The 19,399-nt window shown below is 36.8% G+C and overlaps 2 protein-coding genes across 3 annotated transcripts; both read right to left on the reverse strand.

Annotated features, from left to right (window-relative positions):
- Positions 1 to 90: 90 nt before the first annotated feature.
- On the reverse strand, positions 91 to 10,392 carry LOC109104930 (RRP12-like protein). Its single transcript, XM_042769139.1, has 34 exons — positions 10,130 to 10,392; positions 9,642 to 9,865; positions 9,144 to 9,227; positions 8,953 to 9,029; positions 8,727 to 8,832; positions 7,970 to 8,086; positions 7,622 to 7,760; positions 7,089 to 7,216; positions 6,894 to 6,992; positions 6,693 to 6,784; positions 6,501 to 6,612; positions 6,311 to 6,411; positions 6,111 to 6,225; positions 5,882 to 6,024; positions 5,677 to 5,798; positions 5,476 to 5,540; positions 5,028 to 5,190; positions 4,730 to 4,884; positions 4,199 to 4,266; positions 3,906 to 3,999; positions 3,660 to 3,818; positions 3,488 to 3,568; positions 3,301 to 3,406; positions 3,091 to 3,198; positions 2,493 to 2,650; positions 2,290 to 2,378; positions 2,028 to 2,186; positions 1,725 to 1,888; positions 1,511 to 1,624; positions 1,379 to 1,422; positions 1,203 to 1,278; positions 875 to 942; positions 703 to 785; positions 91 to 621 (listed from the first exon to the last, which is right to left on the reverse strand). The coding sequence occupies exons 1-34, from the start codon at positions 10,266 to 10,268 to the stop codon at positions 522 to 524; spliced, it is 3,852 nt and encodes a 1,283-aa protein (XP_042625073.1). The 5' UTR covers positions 10,269 to 10,392; the 3' UTR covers positions 91 to 521.
- A 3,697-nt stretch (positions 10,393 to 14,089) lies between these two features.
- Positions 14,090 to 18,945, reverse strand: LOC109088922 (ubiquitin domain-containing protein 1-like). 2 transcript variants are annotated; one of them, XM_019103064.2, is made up of 3 exons: positions 18,244 to 18,945; positions 15,252 to 15,479; positions 14,090 to 14,817 (listed from the first exon to the last, which is right to left on the reverse strand). In XM_019103064.2, the coding sequence occupies exons 1-3, from the start codon at positions 18,323 to 18,325 to the stop codon at positions 14,435 to 14,437; spliced, it is 693 nt and encodes a 230-aa protein (XP_018958609.1). In that variant the 5' UTR covers positions 18,326 to 18,945; the 3' UTR covers positions 14,090 to 14,434. The 2 variants fall into 2 exon arrangements, with proteins under 2 accessions (XP_018958609.1, XP_042625081.1); XM_042769147.1 differs by lacking the exon at positions 18,244 to 18,945 and adding an exon at positions 16,815 to 17,756.
- Positions 18,946 to 19,399: the final 454 nt, after the last annotated feature.

The following is a 19,399-nucleotide window of genomic DNA, read 5'->3' on the forward strand; positions in this document are numbered from 1 at the left end:
CATTAACACCACCAATATCCTCTGCTGAAAAACTGTAGTGCACAATATCAATCACTCTGTACCATTTATGATTTAAAAGACTTTTTGATGGGCACATGGGAACTATGTTTTTATTACTTTAATAAAGAAACTTATAAATAATTCTAGGTATGCTTTAAGAAAGCACTACTGTTCAACTGTAGAAACATGATATTAGTCAGTGTTTTTGGGGTTCAGCACATAAATAACAGAAGAACAGAAAGCATAAGGCAATATGGGATTTGTTGTTTTTATGGGGTTTTCTGAACAGTTTATATTCTGTCCAACATAGCAAGTCCATAAATATATTCAGCACAAAGCTACTGTCATATTATGTTCTGTTCTTAAATCCAACCACAGCAAACATCATCTTCTGAAGAGATGCTTCCACAGGAAGTTCTCAAAGCTTTTTTACAGGAAAACAAGAAATCTCTAGCTTTAATTTGATGATGCTATGGGAAATGGGGGCAGATTTCGGAAAACCAGAACTCTTGTAACACACTTTAGGCTTTCCTCTTCTTCAGTATTCTTGATCCAGAGAGTGCTCCTTTCTTGGCCCCTCTGACCATGCCCTTGAACTGGCCTTGGAGTTTGGCCTTTTTCCTGTTAAAGTTAAAAGTAATGTCAAATCAGCTTCACCACTCATATTTGAGGACGCATGTGAAGACAGACTTTGTTCCTTACCTGCGGTTGAGCTGGGCCTTCTTCAGTGGTATATAAGCATATGGGTCACACTTGCCTGCCTTCTTAACATCACCTTTTCCCTTCTGCAACAAACAGATGTTTATCAGAGGTCCTTCAGATGCTCATTTTATATGTTAATTCTAAAAAAAAAAATTAAACTTTCTCTTCTAACCTTAGATTTATACTCGGTCCCAAACTCTGGTCTTCTATCCAGAGGCCTGTGGATTCCAATGCCACCAGCTGAGGAGTTCAACAATACATACAAATGTTAAAATGTCAAGAAAACATTACTTTCAGCACTAATAAAAAAAAATCACAATGGTACAACAGTAATAGCTTTATTTTTAATTTTTTTTTTTTAAACAAGTACTATGGTAATTCCACTTCATTTCTTAAGGATCTAGGATTGCAATGGTATATGAATATTGTTAACATGACAAAATGATACAAAGCAAGTGAAAGTTATCATGCACAAGGTGAAATTGAACTTTTGAACCTACCTTTATATTTCATCGTAGGTTCCACATCCATATCATCATCTAGTTCGTCACGCATTTTCCTCTTTGGATTCTTCTTCTGTTCAACAGGGAAAAGGAGAAATGAATATTACACACTGCTAAACCTTTCATTATACTTCTCAGTTCTTATGACAAATTTGAAATACATAAACACTTACAGTTTTGACTCCAGCCTCTTCAAGTATATCATCCATTTCAGCATCTAAAAGAAAGATATGGGTGTAATTATACTGTGGTTTATTACAATTATAAAAAACAAAGATGATTAAACAACGCTGATTGTGTTCCACCTTTTGTATTATCATCATCCTCATCGTCCTCTTCTTTGATGATCAATCTTCCATCAGATGTCACCTTGAATCCATGCTCTGCTTTGCTGGCCTTCTTTAGATTAGGGTTGGTGGCTGGATACATTTTGAAATAAAAATTAGCAATGTAATCACAGTTATACTGATGTACTTGATCATGACTGAATCTAACTGGACATATGTAATGAGCTCTTACCCAAAACTCTCTGCGCTGCTTTTGGATCAAGGAAGTTGAGTGGTTCGTCAGATATGCCTTCCTTTAACCAGGCCTGGCCCTTTCTCACTGGCTTCTTCTGACCCTTTCTAGGCTTTTCATCTTCATTCGAGTCAGAGTCCGTCTCAGCCAGAATGTCCTCAATACTACAGAGAGACAAATAAAGCAAAACACCTACTCATCTCTGAAGTACTTCCTCCTCAGCACAGTCAACTAAGCTCTAAAATATTTCTGACGTACACCACATCAAAGTCATAAAATCAGTTTGCTGTGAAAGTGCTGTACCTCTCTCCTTTCATTTTAGGTGTCTCATCCTCGGTGTCTGAGCCGTCCTCTTCTGTCTTGCTCACGAGTTTGCGTCTCTTATTTCTGGCCTCTGTTTTACGGATGTTCACTAGGACCTTGTGTTGATCAGCTGGCAACATGCTTTTGACCAGCTCCACCCTGAACAAATTTTACATTAAAACCATAAAAAGATATAGAAGGAAAAAAATGCATTAAGAAACAAAGGACTGTGTGGTCATGTTTGGTTCACTGTTAAGCTTACCCAAATTTCCTAATCATCTTAGTGTAAATGCTCTTAAGTTTCGACCTAAAATGTCTTCGCATATCATTCATATTGCTGATGCCCTCCATCTGCAAGATAATAGGGTAAAAACATAACATGATCACTTTAACATACACCTCTTAGACGGACACTTTTTGAATGTTCAAATATGAACTTGAAAACATTCTCTCTTCTTCACTTACAATAACAGTAATATGGCTGGCTAAAACCTTGACATCAAGAGAAAAGAGCAAGACTTTTAGGAAACCCAGAGAGGCTTTGACGATGTCTCGTGTCCTGCTCGAAAGCAGAAGACACACATTTTGCAGCAGCAGCTCCAATGATGACACATCTATGGTATCTGTACATAAAGACCAGACAATATTTTTACAATCAAAAGTTACAAACATTTAATGCTTCCCCACAAAATAATAATAATAATAATAATAATAATAATAATAATAAACAGAATAAGGCTAGTTGTTTTGATTGTCAACCAGAGGAACAAATCAGCAAAAATAGCTCAAAAGCAGTGTTTCCACCTTATTTTTAATGCTAGAATGGACATTTGTAATTTAAACGTGCAAGGCTTGTGACATGCATATAACACTGCTTTATATTAAAAACTGACATTTTGTCATCCTACTTTAAGTAATCATAATGATAAACACATTGGTGTGTAATGCAAACAGTTATTCTTCCAGTTATTTACCTATAGCAGCAAATTAAGTATTGCACATTCAAAGAAAATAGCTTACTTCTATCTTGCAAAATAAAGTGGACAGCAGAAGTCACTCTTACCTTTGTAATGGAACACTAGTCTTGTTAATGCCAGAACTGCACAGGTGATCATCGTCACAGAGCCAGTTAGCCCAATGTACACATGGCCTAAATACTCATTTATGGCATCTGAAAACACATGATTAAAATAAATTATTTCAGCTCATTACTCAGCAAGATATATCTTAGTAAAACAAATAAATAAATAAAAAAATAAACATTTCTTCTCACCTTTTGTGTTCCCACAAAACCTTACAAATGCATTTCCGATCTCAACTAGAAGAGAGTAGGCATTTTTGCGGGCACCAATAGACATTTCCTTAGTGCAAAGAATGACCTAAACACACAATAAAATCACCTAATATTAAATAAAGAATCTTAAACTCTGATTTAAGATTGTGCTGTATGCCAAACAAACCTCAGGAAGCAGAGCTGTAATAAAACCACGGTGTTCTTCATTCAGCTGCTTCACTATGTGAATTAGACACTTGAGTCTAGGCTTTAAAGTGTCAAGAGAGCACCACATGTTATTCCAATATACATCCTCTGGGTAAATATGATTACTTTCTGCTGTTTTTCACAGCTCTCACCCGTTTGGAAGACGAGGCCGCTGTTGTCAGGCTGTCAATTAACATTGTTTTCAGCTCCTCAAGGTTCTGCAGAACAAAAGCCTTACAAGACGCACTCTCTCCTCCACAAATTTCTTCAATCACACGGTAAGCTTTCTTCTGGATGCTAGCAACCTTGCTCTATTTACACAGACAAACATTACATAAAGTACACTCATCACACAAGAGCAAAAATATGTTTAAAAATAGTAACAGGAAGATTCTCACCGCAACAAAAGGTTTAAGCAAACTGAACGTCTGGGTCATGGATGCTTCGTCTACAAATGGAGCCATTGCAACAATCAAGTCGATAACTGCAAGCCTACAAAATAAGAGCCAATTATTATCCAAAACATGATGTGAACTTCAGTTTAGGTGTCATTCCACTAAACACAACACTTTTTAGGCTAATAGTCCAGCCACAAAAATATGGTCAGAATTTGATTCTAAGTGTCTCAAAGATCTGTTGAACATACCTAGAACCTTGTAAATAAGACAATAAAGGTGTGGTGCTGTATTACCGTGTGAACTCAGAGTTGTCTGCACTGTTGAGTCTCTCTGATGCTTTCTGCAGAAACGTGCAAACCATCTGAAACAATAGAACCGACACAATAAAAAAACTAAAACAGATTGCAATGATGTCATTCTTGAAGGGAAGTCGTGGCCTAATGGTTAGAGAGTCGGACTCCCAATCGAAGGGTTGTGAGTTCGAGTCTCGGGCCGGCAGGAATTGTGGGTGGGGGGAGTGAATGTACAGCGCTCTCTCCACCCTCAATACCATGACTTAGGTGCCCTTGAGCAAGGCACTGAACCCCCAACTGCTCCCCGGGCGCCGCAGCATATGGCTGCCCACTGCTCCGGGTGTGTGTTCACAGTGTGTGTGTGTGTTCACTGCTCTGTGTGTGTGCACTTCGGATGGGTTAAATGCAGAGCACAAATTCTGAGTATGCTATGATGGAATTAATTAGTTAATATGGTCAATTAATAACCAACCATAAAGATGTCATTCTTGCTATGATGGAATTAATTAGTTAATATGGTCAATTAATTACCTCCTGTTCTGTAATGCTCAGGTAGACTCTGATTGTGTCCAGGACAGCCATTCTAGCAGATACCATCTCTCCAGGTTTTGGCTGCTGATTGTAGACATTAAATAGGATGGGAAGGAAGTTCTTGGAAAATCGTTTTAATTCTGCCTTTTCCTCCTCTGCAGATGACCCAGAAAAAAAAAAAAAAAAAAAAAAATGCATTTAATATACAATCATAAATCTCAATGAGCAGTCTTCAGTGCCACAGCAATGAAAAAATGCTATTCGGTTTTTGAGTTATTGTTTTAACAACCCAGCTGACCTGTGTCACAGCTCTTGTTGATAAGAGTCCGCAAAGCCTGGCAGATGCACAGACGGAGATCAGGGCGATCATTCAGGGCCATACCCAGAGACCGAGCAATGCCCTTAAACGAGGCTAACAGGTCAGTGGGTTTAGTGCAGAATCCAGGTAGCATGGTCCAAATCTGGAAAAACAAATGATATATTCAGAACACTGGAAAAATAAGTTAAATGGATGATTAATTCCACTCAATGACCATCCAAATGTTCATATGTACGTAGCAAAGTTCAGTGCGAGAAAATAGTATATACAGTATTTAAGAGCATAAAAAAATTAAAAAAAATCATACAGGTTTGGAACAGCATGAGGGTGGGAAAATTATCATTTTCATTTCTGTGGGAAACTGCAGTCACTGCAAAGATAGTAACGTTCAAAATGATCTGCCAATGTGTCAAAATACTTAGCGTGCCTGCATCTGTAGAGTCTGATACACTTTTGCCATCAGTTTCTGTCCTGACTGCTCCAGTTCATCACCTGAAACATCAGAGATCGACATATGGACATGAATATACAAACATGTACCATAATTTAATACAGTAATACTGACACAAGCGACATTTCAAATAAACTGCAATGTAAACCAGTGTGTGTATCTGTGACTGATAAAGACCTGTCTGTTTAAGATTGTTTGCCAAAGGGAAAAAGTATGAGGTGAAGTAAGCCAGCTGAGTGTTTTTCACATGATCTCTTATGACCGGGATCAGCCAGCTACGTGGGAACTCCAGGTCATCACTGCAAACAAGCACAGCATTAAATTCATTTTTAAGTCAAAAGGCTTAGCTTCTACATTTAGATGTGCCAGCAAGGTAACTCACTCTGTTCCAGTGATGAGGAGGGGCACAGCTTTCAGGACCACCTCTGGACCCATGTTCTCCACCGCACCGCCCACAGCCAGATCCAGCTCCCCAGAGAAGGGGAACTGAGGGGTGGCTCGCAGGTCACAGAGAGACTGCAGACTCTGAGGATCACATACACACATCTGTGAGTAAACTATCAATTACATAGAAACACACCAATTACAGAAAATACTGTATTTCAATCAACCTTTATCATAATAGGATGAGCCTGTCTTCCTGCAGCTCTGTAGAAACAGCCCAGGATCTGCAGCACAAACGGCCAAGAGGCATGAAAACGATAGGACAACCCTTCCTCCACGATACTGAAAGAGACAATGGTCAGACTTTAGAAAGCTATGCTTTAGAAAGAGATGACATTATAAAAGATGAAAGTCACAGGAAGCTCACCGAAACATCTTTAGGATGCAAGCCCCATTTCCAGCTGATGTGCTTGGTAAAACTGGACCGATCTCAGCCATATGTGGAGCCACACACTCATTTAACAAAGTCTGGAAGGAGAGGGGGAAAAGAACTCTTTAAAACACACATAACAGTAAAAAATTTATTTTTCTAAAAAATAACAATACACTGCTGATACCTTCAGAGTCTGAGTCGCAGTAGAGACTACTTGTGTGTGTGGGGACAGAAGACATGACATGGTGACAGAGAAGAGGCGAGGAAGATGACTGATACTCAGAGAGCTCTGTAAACTAGAGGCCAAAAATTAATAAGTTTCCAAGTTTCTTTACAAAGTCAGCAAACAATAGACTAAGTGTTGAAAAAGGCCTACCTGGAAAGATGAACATGGGCTTTTTCCATTACAGCAAGCCATGCTAGTAAAGGCTGCAGATCGTTCTCACTTGGAACATAGTCATATAAAGCCTGGAAGGAAGGTGTTGAAAAATGTATCAATCCACATATTAGGAAATTAAAATACAGAATCACATAATTCTGAGATCATGTGCATGTGTTTATCGATTATAATACTCACTGTGATGATCTGTGCATTCAGTTCTGCAGACATACTGGCAGGACTAGGCTTGCTACTGAAGAGCTTGTGGAAAGCCTGCATTGCATTTGCTGTTACCAGCCAGAGAACCAGAGGCAGGTGTTAAGATCTGATAAGTCAACAAAAACTGATTGATTAATTTTAAATTAAAATGTATCTGTTAAACTGGTCTCTCACCACATGGCTCAGGGTCATCAGACGGAGAAGGGTCTCACAGCAAGATTTTACAGAGCTCAGAGGAAAAGCAGACAGCAGGTCTTTTAGAAGACCAATCACATGGAGAGTGGTAGTGTCTTCTTTGCTGCCTGAGTTGGATAGAAAGACAGTCACTCAATCAAAAAGTAGATAATTTCATTCTATAAAATTAAAGAGAAAAAAAATGTGAGTGAGTTGCTATGGGACCATTTTAGCTGCAAAACTGCCTACAAAATAACTTCATGCAGCTTGATTTTAAACTTTGAATTGCATGCTTTATCTTAACTAAATGCCTTTAAAAATTAAAATTAATTTACACACTTTAAAAAAGATCAAGGAAGTATGCATCTGTCCTTTACTTGGGTTCTTCACAGAAATGCAATGTCGCTGATTTTCCTAATTTTATTAATTTTATATTTATATTACTTAGTAGAAGCCTCAGAGGCTGAGTTATCACAAGCAGGTGTTATTGTTTGTTTTGAGCATCTCTACAGTAAGAACATGAGTTTACTGACCTCCGGACTGCTCCAATTCTTTGCAGCAGAATTTGGCTGTTGCGGCTGCTGCTGGGTGATGGACCGGGGCATTATCTGAGAACACAAAGTCGCTGTAGCGAAGGACTGAGCAAACACCCTGCTGTGCTGCTTTTCGCACCTGTAGCACATGGACAAACATCATTCAGAAACCTCAGAAAAATCATAATCAGTCACTCTCTAATCTGAGTACAAAAATAGTGTTACCATTGTGTATTACTATAACAATTAGTGATGGATAGTATGATTAAAATCTTATATGGCAAAAAAGGAATCTTATATAAACAGTGACATTCCAACTCTAACTGAATGGGACTCAAACAGACAGACCTTTGGTTTGGAGTGCACGGTGAAGCTCAAAAGACCGTGGTACAGCTGCAGAGTTGAAGGGTAACTCCAGACTGACAGATCCTGTTTACGCAGCAAAGTTGCTAGACAGGATATGATCTGCAAAGGAATATAGAAGTGACCAAATTAGAGTATAAAAGTGGAAAATAATAAGCGGAGACACAAAGCAAACTTCCTCTCCACATCAAAATTTCATTACATGCATCTCTGGTGATCTTCAGTAATTTTAGATTAAAAAAAAGACAATTTTTGAATTAACACGCTTTGAATTAACAGCGACTTGTGTGGCGCTTGCTATATGAACAAAATAAAACATGAATATTAGAAAAGGCTAAATTGTCTTTAAAAAAAAAAGTCTTAATTATGATCTCTGCTGTCAAAAGCGATTGCTACAGGAAATTAATATAAATAAGAAAAACACATTATATAGCAGTATTTTGGTGCACAATTTACAAATCAGCCATGAAGTATTCTTTGATAATCTACCTTCCATGCATTAGATTTTAAATGTCTTTGACTTATTATTAACTAGAATATTGTATTAAATTAAATGCTTTCCTAAAATATGTATGATTTTATCTAGAAATAAATTTAGAGGCAAATACTGTCAAGTACCATGAAATCCTCTAAAAATAAAACATAATATTATTGAAACAAACTATAGTACATTTATTTTTATTAAGAGTAAAAAAAAGCTTCTGCCGACGATCAAAGTGTTAAGATTTATGAGTGTACAAACCCATCGCAGGCAGGACGAAGAGTCAGAATTGACTTGGTTTGTCATGACATCCATGAAGGCCTTGGCCGTGTCTGAGAACTTTTTCTTAAGCACTGCAGCAGGCAACCTTGAGAAGATAAGAACATGTACTTATTCAGATCAACAGCTGAGGTCAACCCCAATTGCTGCAGCAGAAATGAACATCTTCCTATGCTGCTGTTGATTTGTCTCATGACACACCGCTCACCTTTTCATGACCAGGTTTAGGAGGTAGGCAACAGCTGCCAGAGATTCGCTGCTATCTACAGCTTCGAGTGTTGTCATCTGCAGATTGAAAAATGCGAAATGTAAAGCTTGATCCACAAAAAGCATTTTAAGCTTTTTTAACACAGCCAAGTCGTCAAGAAACAAACTGATTTCATGGTCTCTTTAATTTACCAAGGATGCAAAGTACTCTGTCTCTGTCTCCATTCCTCCCTGAGAGCGGATCACTTCAGTTACAGCTGCCAATACAGCACAGATCTGTAGATTAAGAAGACCACTTGAACACTATCTGGTTTCAATTTAAAGAAATATTTCACCCAAAAATGAAAATTTGCTCAAAAAAACTAAAACAAAATTCCTCTCCCTCAGGCAATCCAAAATGTAGATGAGCTTTTCTTCATCAGAACAGATTTGGAGAAAGTTTGCATTGAATTACTTGCTCACCAAAGGATCCTTCAAGTGAATGGGTGCCGTAAGAGTTTAAACAGCTGATAAAAATACATAATTTCTCCAAATCTGTTCCAAAGAACAAAATTAACTCATCTACATCTAGGATGGCCTGAGGGCAAGCCAATTCAATAAAATTTCATTTTTGCTTTACCGTTCTTTTAACGATAATGTAGTAATAATGAGCTAAGATGCAGCTCTCTAACCATAAAAGTGAATACAAACCTCTTTATGTGCCGCAGAGTTCGACTCCCAGTAGCGCTGTACTTTTCTAAAAGTGAGGTTGGAGCAGTCTGACAGTCCACTAAGAAAAGTCCCAGAGGTTTTCTCTGTCAGGGCTTGATCCTCCATGACATCTCCTGCTTGCATGGCATCACTGCTTTTCTGCAGAGATCCTGCCTGAAGCTCATTGTGGAGTTTCAAAGCATCTACTGTCAGATCACTTTTTTCTGTTTAAATAGACAGATGTTTGATGAATCTCACATTCAGATCATCACAAGTTCACAACACAATTTTATGTCACGAATACAGCCAAAACAAGGGTAGTCCTGCTGTCAGAAATTTAAAAACACCTTATGATTTAAAGTACTTCACAAGAAACTCGAAATGAAATTCGCTATCGCCCACCAAAGTAATTAAGCATAACTTTTTAACTTGTTTACGGAGTTCGACCAGCTACCCATGTGTTGTTGTCAGGCAGGCCAGAGTCTCACCTAAGGGACGGCTGAAATATCGGCTTCTCGCGGCCTTTCGATAGCGACTTGTCTCTGGATTGCTGTCACTACTGTGACCTTTCTTCCATCGCTTGATTTTCTGGGATGTTCCGGATCGAAGTTTTCCGGACTTCACCATTTTAGCAGGTGGAAATCCTTACAGCGCTGCAGTCACGTTGGTCTCTGCAGTCTGTGTGTCGCGCTTGGCCTTGCGTCATCAGCGGGCGTCTTCATCGTTTTCTTCGGTGGGTTTATAACATAGACAGTAAAAGAAATGGACACAGCGACCCCATTGGAACTCAATTGAGACAAGTGAAGCCCATTTTTAGCGATTTTTAGCACTTCCGTTTCTGACGCGCAGACTCAAACTAAGCTTGATGACGTCAGCAACCTGTCTGACAGATGTAAATCTTCTAGTAGCTGTGCGTGCAAACTGCCATCGTTAATCTTGCAGAGATGGCGAGCTTGAGCGGGGAGTTCTTTGACCTGAGTGAGCAGGAGTAAGTATTCTGATTAATTATTTTGTATAGTATTTTAAAATGTAACGCCAGTACGCCATATCTCTTGACGTCTCCCCGATTGCCTGCGAGCTTCTCCTCCTGTCTGTACGGTAATTTCTCTACTGTGCGACAGAGAGTCGAGTGGTTATGACGCAATCGTTAGCCTATTTTTACAAAAACTGTTTCTACGGGGCCATAATGTAACATAGAAGGTAATGGAGCCCTTTATACATTGTCGTGTATCTTTAGAAATAAATAATGGACAAATGGAGTCTTTAAACGCCTCAGATGTAAAATTATTCGCTGTCAAAGTGACGCAAAAATGAATGGGAGTCAATGGGATGCTAACGCAAGTGAAGTTCTGCTACAAGATGGCGGCACGCGGCCGACTTCAACTTCCGGTCGACTTCCTTGCCCCCTGGTTTATAATAATGTAGCGAATCAACATAGCAGGTGCCTACCGCCTTCTACTGTGTGTGAGTATGGAAAAAAAATAATATAAAAATAAACCCACGAGTTAATTTTATATCCTTAAATCCTATGATTAAAATCACACTGTTACTAATTCATCTCATAACAATTTTATTTATTTTCCCTGCTCCTGGACAGCTGTTTAAGATGAATTTTAAATTCATGATTACTAGAAATTCCTAATTTTTTCATTGCTTTAATCCATTCTTTTTCATATTTTGGAAATACGATTAAACCATGCTCTACTGTCTCAACTTCCATGACTTCACCAGATAAACAATGTTTCCTCATAACATGTGGAGTAGGTCCGTGTATCTTTTGGTCATTTGATTTTTTGTTTAATTTTGTAAGTAGAAAAATGAAAAACAGCTCCTTTTTCGTTTTTTAATTTTTTGCAAAAAACGAAAAACAAGAATTCGGCTTAATTTTTAGTTTTTCGTTCAGGGTTGGAAAAATGAATAAACAGCTTGAATATTCGATTTCTACACGTGGGCGGGAATTAAACTCCCCTTTCTGCTGATTGGTCAGACAAAAAAAAAAGATCAAACCATGCTGTCATCAGTCCTTCTGCAGTTCCGCGCGGCAGAATACTAGTCCTCTGCTGCAGCAGCAGTTGTACATATTCTTAAACTTTTTTATTGCAACTACATTTAATCTTTTTCTCATCAAACAACCAGACAAATGAATGGCTCGAAACAACCTGTTCTGTGGCAGAGCCTAGGGCTTTCCTCTGTGAATAGTGAGAAAATATATTCCTTTCATTGTAATTAACAACATGAAGTGCATTAAACATTATATTACGTCAGGGTTTCCCAAATTGGGGTTCGTAAAGGAACTCCGGGTGGGGGGGGGGGGGGGGGGGGGGGGGGGGGTGGGGGTTGGGGGGTTGGGGGTAGAGTTTAATGAAAGTCTGAAAAATAATTAAATCATAAAAATGTAAAATTAAAATAAATCATACACTTACTAAAAAAGATGAAATATTTTATGTTTACCTTCATTTGTTTGTGCCATATGACCATTCATCTATGTCAGAGGGTAAATAAAGGATCACTGATTATGATTTCACTTTTTTTAACTTTAGTGTGTAATGTTGCTGTTTGAGCATAAAAAACATCTGCAAAGTTACGATGCTCAAAGTTTAATGCAAGGGAGATGTCTTGTCTTTTACAGAATTGCTGATTGACCACCCCTTTAAAGTAAATATGTTAGGTGAAAGAGGTTCAGAGGACAAAGAGTTTGAGAATGTCTGCAAATAAGAAATAATGAGAATTTGTGCATTTTAATGAGTTTGAAAGACAAAAGCCTTTCAATAATACATAATACTACATGGTTAACCTACTGAGTGATCATTTAAATAAAAAATAATGCGTTCATCAGTAGTTGATGCAATGTTGAAACTCTTCTTAAACCTGAAATTATTTTTGTAAACCCATTGGTCAAATGCTGTATAGCCACCGGATTAATGACTGATAACTGTGAATGTCCACAAACTGGAAGACTTTCTGAGTGTATATAAGCGGTAGACTATTTTAGAAAGGAACATTTAAAAAAAAAAAAAAAGAGGAATTAGATAGAATCAATAAACGATGAATCATTTATTTCTATTGTGTGAATAATATGTAATCTATAAAAAAGTAACTGTAGTCTGATTTTAGTCTGACACTTGTGCACTCGCACACAGGAATGTAACACAAGATTTACATAAATGTAATTAATTGCCATTTGGTTTGTTTCTCACCAAACCTTACTGTATACCTTCAGAACGTTTGGAATATAGCATACCACGAGATGCATATTATTTTATGACAGATTTGCATCCGCTTAAAGAATGAAAAGTGAAAGTCACCGTTCTCTGCCATTAAATGGGTAAGTGCGAGCAGGACATTTTTGTGTGTCTGTTTCGGAAAAAAGAAGGTAGACCTAATAAGCCTTTAGAACAACATCTGACTAGTTACCCTAGTTAAATAAAACAGAAAAACGCGACTACTCTCAAGCACAGACCAGTATTGAAGTGCACAGGAAATATGCAGCAATCTAAACAGTTTATTTAATTAATATTGAGAATTAGTTGATATTCACCTGGATTTGTTCCTGAAGAGGCGAAATAATTTAATAAGTTGTCATTTATAGTCATATGGTAAAATGCATATTTTTATTTGTGTACATTCAAAATGACTACAAAATGTCGTCCCGTTGAAAAAATAAAGAAAACAACAGAATCCACAGCTTTAGCGCAAAACATGAACCAATACACAGCTAGTAGGCTGCTTGATGCGCCTATTTTTAAAAGTCTACATTAAGGTTATTTGACGTTAAATGCATTATTTAAGTCATTTTAGAATAAATCACAGTATATATCATGATAAAAAGTGACCTTACAGTTTGGAAAATATGGTAGGCTATGAAATCCCCCCAGCAGCAGCAGAGGACTAGTATTCTGCCGCGAGGAACTGCAGAAGAACTGATGACAGTTTGATCTTTTTTTTTTTTCTTTTTTTTTGTCTGACCAATCAGCAGAAAGGGGCGTTTAATTCCCACCCACGTGTAGAAAATCGAATATTCAAGCTGTTTATTCATTTTTCTACCCCTGAAAGAAAAACTACAATTTAAGCCGAATTCTTGTTTTTCGTTTTTTGCAAAAAATTTAAAAACACGAAAAAAGGAGCTGTTTCTCATTTTTCTACTTTCAATATTAAACAAAAAATCCAATGACCAAAAGATACACAGACCGGAGTACCATAAAGTTTTAATTGTCCCATTCTCAAATGTAATAAATTATTCTGTCTCTCTCTACTGATATTATTGTTTTTTACTTTGTTTGTTGTTCCTTTGTATCTTGTAAAAATGTATTTTAAAATAAACTATATTTCCAACCTGCTTTAACTTGTATACTATTCAAATATCTAAAGAATAAAAGATGACAAAAATGGTTCCACCTACTAACAAAACACAACACAAAATAATGATTAGACAGACAAAAAAAAAAAAAAAAAAACAGTTATTTTTCAGAAATATATATTTATAGGTTGTTGATCAATACATGGTGTTAAAAATAAAGCATGCACTGGTATCTGCACTGATACATAGACTGATGTGTTTTGAAAAAGCTTTATAATTCAGTTTCATCACATCATATTTCAAATAAATCCTTTTTTTTTTTTTATATGTTTGACACATGCTTACATTTGCATGTATATTTGGCCTTTTCATCTCCTTGTTGTTGTGAGAAAATAGATGTTTCTCTAAAACATCTATTTTCTCACAACAACAAGGTTTTTTATAAAGCATTCGTGTGGTGTGAGTTCATTGAGACCTGCTTCACAGTTTTGTGTGTTTAGTTGGGAACAATGGGCTGATTAATAATGACCTGTATTACAAAGTCCTTCTGGAGCTTGGTGTCTTGTAAACGTGTTTTATCCGTGAGTAGCTTTCCAGAGAAAAACCAGCGCTGTTTGGTGGCATCAATGTCTTCCTGAATTTGAAGCTGTTTCTTCAGCTGACGGATGGAATCAGCCATTGTGGCACCGATGCGAAGGTCTTTTCCGGTGGAGAGACGCACCTTCAGTTGGAACTCCTTCTCCTTCTTCTCCTGTAGCTCAGAGTGTTCAGACACATTATGATCGTTGCACTCGGACACCAGGTTGACTGGAGGAGCCAAGCAGTATGCAGGGAGCTGATAGCGGTTCCCCAGTTCATCATAGCACTCCATAAGGGACCCTGAAAGAGCAAATCAAAAGCTTCAATTATTTTAAAATGTAATTTATATCTGTGATGGCAAAGCTCAGTTTTAATCAGCCATTACTCCAGTCTTAAATGTCACATGATCCTTCAGAAATCATTTTAACATGCTCTAATCGCTTTTCTTATTATTATCAATGTTAAAAATGGTTAATGTTTTTGTGGAAACTGGGAAAAAAGCAAGGGATCTGTGATGTACAGAAAAGTCAAAAGAACAGCATTTATAGACCAAATATATTTTTACATATAATGTATTTTTATTACATTTTTGCTGAATTAAAAGTATTCATTCCTTAAAACAATTCGAATTATAATAATATAATTTAGTAACGAAAAAAATGTTGTATTACACAAAATGCAAAACATAAGCATTTTCACTAGATCTGTATATAAAATGTTGTTTAAATGTTTACCATGAGGCAGTGTGATGCTGGCTCCATCTACAATAGCCTGTGCCAGCTCATGGTCATTACATTCAGTCGCTACAGCTGCAGCTTTTAGCGCATCCCAGATCTCTTTACGGCCATCAAAAGCTGGGGCCGTGTCCCAGAATTCATCTCTTTTACTGCGCAGCTGGCCCTCTGTCATAGGATATTCACTTTTCCACTTGGGCTTATCTTTCTTCAGGGGCTCATTACGTCCTACAGAAGAAAAAGACATAAAGGTAGAAATGTAACCTGAACAATGTCCTGGTCATTTAGAGATGCATTAAGGGGTCAGACCGATGTATCCGGGTGACATTTGTAAAAATCCTGTTTCGCAGAAACGGTTCTGATCTCTTGTTAAAGGACTAGGACAACAAATATTGCATGTGACATCACAGCTTTTGCCTGAATAAGATTCAGTGGATTTTCCAAGCTAGAAGCTTCTCTTTGATATGTAGCAAAGATTTCATCTAAACACATAACTTTTTAAAGTTGCACAATATATGCTGTTTTAATGACTACTACTTAAATGAACTATAAAGCTATATCAAATGTAATAATACAGTAAAAATCAGCATCTAAACCATAACCTAAGTCCCAACAGTCAAGCCATCTTAGCTCAATGTCAACTATAAAGACGAAGAGCTCATGTAGGCCAAAGGGAAATCCCTTTGAAGACTATTGGTTCAGACCATCAGTGGCTGAATCATTTGTATACAAACAAAACGTGAAAAAAAATCACAGCACAGATTTCAAAAGAAACATATACTGTAGGTGCTTTGAATCTTTATCACAATTGTAATAAACCTGCTTTCGAGTCAAAGCAGAGGTCACTGCGACAGACTGGGAAAAAAAGCAAAACAAAAACAAATTATTTATAGTGTCTGAGATTAAAGCCTTAATCGGGTGATGCAAAACAGGATTTAGTGGCCTCTTTCCCATCATGCATCACTCCTAGTCAGATGAGAGTTTACAAGAGCAGAACGCCACCAAACAAACACACTCCATCATTCAGCACTTTCAATTTAAATGTGAAAAAATAAACAAATATCAAACCATTTATCCTTAAAGGTTTCATTATGCATTCTTCTGATAAACAAAGACCATAAAAATGTATGCTGGCTTATACTGTACAGTCCAAGTCCATGATATACTGTAATAAACCAGCATGTTTCACACACATTTAAATTAATACTGGAATGCCACTCACAGAAATCAAACTAACTCTGTAAGTCAACACGGCCAGTCTATCTGACATCTTACGGACTTACAAAGCCTTTTCAATTACTAAATGCAGGAGATTAAAATGCTCATTTAATTTGGCTTCCAATGGCAGGACTAATCAGGACAGGGAACTTTGGTGTGACAGAACAGGTATGAAATGGTTTTTAAACAAAACAGTATCAGCTGAATGACCAAAAAACTGCCAAACTTTTCTTGTACTAAAAAATAAGTAGGCTACTGTATATCAACAACCCCAAACAGTTCTAGTAGTATCTAAACAATCTTATCTTGCACACTGCTAGTAACTTTGTGTTGTAAGCTACTTACTTCTCAGCACAACTGTTATCGTTGGTTGATAGTCTCTTGAGTTTGCAACTCCCATGGTCTGACCGGTGACTTATTCCTTAAATCAGTGAAAAGTTACTGGACAGTCACTCCTACGACTTCATGCAGGGGTTTGAGGGACAAATCAACTCCACTTGCACGGTGCTACAAGATGTCCAGTCACAGAAAAACTCTTGACACTCAGCTAGTAGCTTAGTCCAATTTCTTGCAAAATGTACACGCCCGGCATCTGTTTTCTGAATCTAAAAATAACAACTGAATAAATATAAATCAAAGTAGATCATCAAGCATACTTGTAGGAGCAAGAAATAGTCCTTGCCTTTACAATCCCTGGCCTGGGTTTAGATGAGTACTTTTCACAACAAACTTAATCCAGCTAGCTCTATTTTAGACCAGGACAGAGAGTCAATAATAAACCGTAAAGCCCAGGATTGTCCAGAGCAGGTGCAACCTAGCAATTCCACAAATACATCTAATCTAAAATGTCCCAATCCTAATGGATTTCCAGGTAAAGGAAGAACATGTTAACATTTAAGCAGACAAGAAATACAAAATTAACTCAGAAATGTATATAATGTCCAATATGTCAAATCTTCTATGAGTACCATTAAAATTTAATAATTAAAGGAAAACTCAAGCAGTCTTTCTTTTTATGTTGGGTTACTTAAGAAACTAATAACAGTCTTTAGAGTTCCTGCAGGAACTTAAGGGTTCCATAGAGTATGTTCTGTCTTTGTTTTAAAAAAAAAAAAAAAACCTATAACTGCCCACTTTAAAATAGTGCCTAGAGGTTTTAAATACGATTTTGGTGATATAAGGCAGGGGTTTTCATAACTGGTTCCAGGCAGGGACCCCCAAGGAGTCACAAGGGAGTGCATGGAAATGTTTAGATAAATAGAGTAAAAATAAATAAATAAATAAATAAATAAGAATAATAGTATTAAAACAAATAAATAAACCTTTAAAACAAATATATTCAAATAAATAAATTAGTAAATAAATATATAATTTAACAGAACAGTGCTAAAAATGTAATTTAATAGAAACTAAATATTTTTCAAATAATAATTTAGGCACAATATTATTATTATAATATTTATAATACAAGAAATTCTATAGATTCCTTTTAAGTTTTAGGATCTAGTTTTAGAGGATTTAGGTCTCTTGCACAATAATTAATATTTGGGGGTCAATGGCATTTTAAATAATAGAAAACCTCATATTAAAATAGAAAAGTTACCCAGAGCTTGCCTTTTTATAGTGATACAATCTCTAAAATATCAGAAAGTATCTAAATATCAGAAGAAGAAAAAATAAATTAATTAATTCATTTGCTACAATAGGACAAATACGTTTTCTCATTCAAGGAACACCATTTGCAAACAGGATTCCTTGACAGATCAAGTCTTACCTTCTCGTTTGGTGCTGTATCTGGATGCATTCCTGGAGATCAGGTGAGACCTTTTACGTATCATTTCAAAACAACTTCCCATCACTCAAAACCACTTCACGACCAAGCCTCTGATGCATGGATGCCCGAATAAATGCATTTCTACAGGATCCAAAATGTAAAAAGTGCTAGACAATGACGTTTTTACAGAAGAAAGATTGTGTCTACTTTACTGTTAATTGAGGTTATCAAATGCATTGTTGTCCGAGGGGACACACAAACCCGTTGTATTCCGCCGAGTCTGCGGTCAGGCCAGCCTCTACTTTGAAAAACACGATCATTCTAGCCCGGTACCCGTTACGGAAAAAGCGTATAAAAATCAGATCAAAGGAAATCCGATCTCTGGCTTTTATTTATTGAGCCAGTTCCTCTGTCCATAATAAATATAAATGAACGAACGAACACACAAATAAATAAATAAATAAATACATTTAAAATAATACAAATGTTTAAAAAACGGTCTGATAAAATGAAAATGACTTCAAATGTTGAGTAATATTAAATGTAGAATTTCCAAATAATATGAAAATAACTGTCTGATGAGAAATAACCAAATAAAAGCTTTTCATTAAATATTTATCTGTAAATTCATATAGTTATAAAAAGAAAACTCCCCGTTTCCACAAAAAACGTTTCACGTTTGATTAACAGTACACCACTCCAGAATGTTATTTCCCCAAAGTCTTATTCTGCTTTATATTTATGGTGTGGTTATTGTTGTTTGTTTTTTTTCTTTCTAAATTTCAATTCAGATTGACAGTCCACTACCCCAGTGTGTCACTCCACCAATTTCAGGACTGTCTGATGTTGCATTACAAAATAAAAACCCTCCCAAAACTCATATATGGCCAGTTTTGTCTTTGATTCTGAATAGCTCTAAAAAGAAAACTCCTTGTTTCCACAGACCAGTTTCAAATCAGATTAATAGTCCACTACCCCAGGGTATCACTCAACCAATTTCAGGACTTTCTGATGTTGTATTACAAAATAAAAGCCCTTCAGATTGATAGTACGCCTTCTCATAGTATCACTTACACTACTTTAGGACTGTGTAGACAAAACAGTGTGTATATCCAAGTATGGAATTCAACATCAGATAGTTCTGACATTGTGTAAA

Source organism: Cyprinus carpio, chromosome A13 (genome assembly GCF_018340385.1).
Source record: "Cyprinus carpio isolate SPL01 chromosome A13, ASM1834038v1, whole genome shotgun sequence".
Lineage (NCBI taxonomy): Eukaryota > Metazoa > Chordata > Actinopteri > Cypriniformes > Cyprinidae > Cyprinus > Cyprinus carpio.

Bases quoted from the DNA above. Each gene is read 5' to 3' on its own strand.
- LOC109104930 (XM_042769139.1), bottom strand. From the start codon at position 10,268: ATGGTGAAGTCCGGAAAACTTCGATCCGGAACATCCCAGAAAATCAAG. The intron at 6,226-6,310 runs GTGAGCTTCCTG...TGTCTCTTTCAG, and splicing joins TGCATCCTAAAGATGTTTCG to TATCGTGGAGGAAGGGTTGT. The intron at 5,191-5,475 runs GCACGCTAAGTA...TTGTTTTTCCAG, and splicing joins ATCAGACTCTACAGATGCAG to ATTTGGACCATGCTACCTGG.
- LOC109088922 (XM_019103064.2), bottom strand. From the start codon at position 18,325: ATGGGAAGTTGTTTTGAAATGATACGTAAAAGGTCTCACCTGATCTCC. The intron at 15,480-18,243 runs GTAAGACTTGAT...TTTCTTCTGTAG, and splicing joins ATACAGCACCAAACGAGAAG to GACGTAATGAGCCCCTGAAG. The intron at 14,818-15,251 runs GTAAACATTTAA...TTGCTCTTTCAG, and splicing joins CAGCATCACACTGCCTCATG to GGTCCCTTATGGAGTGCTAT.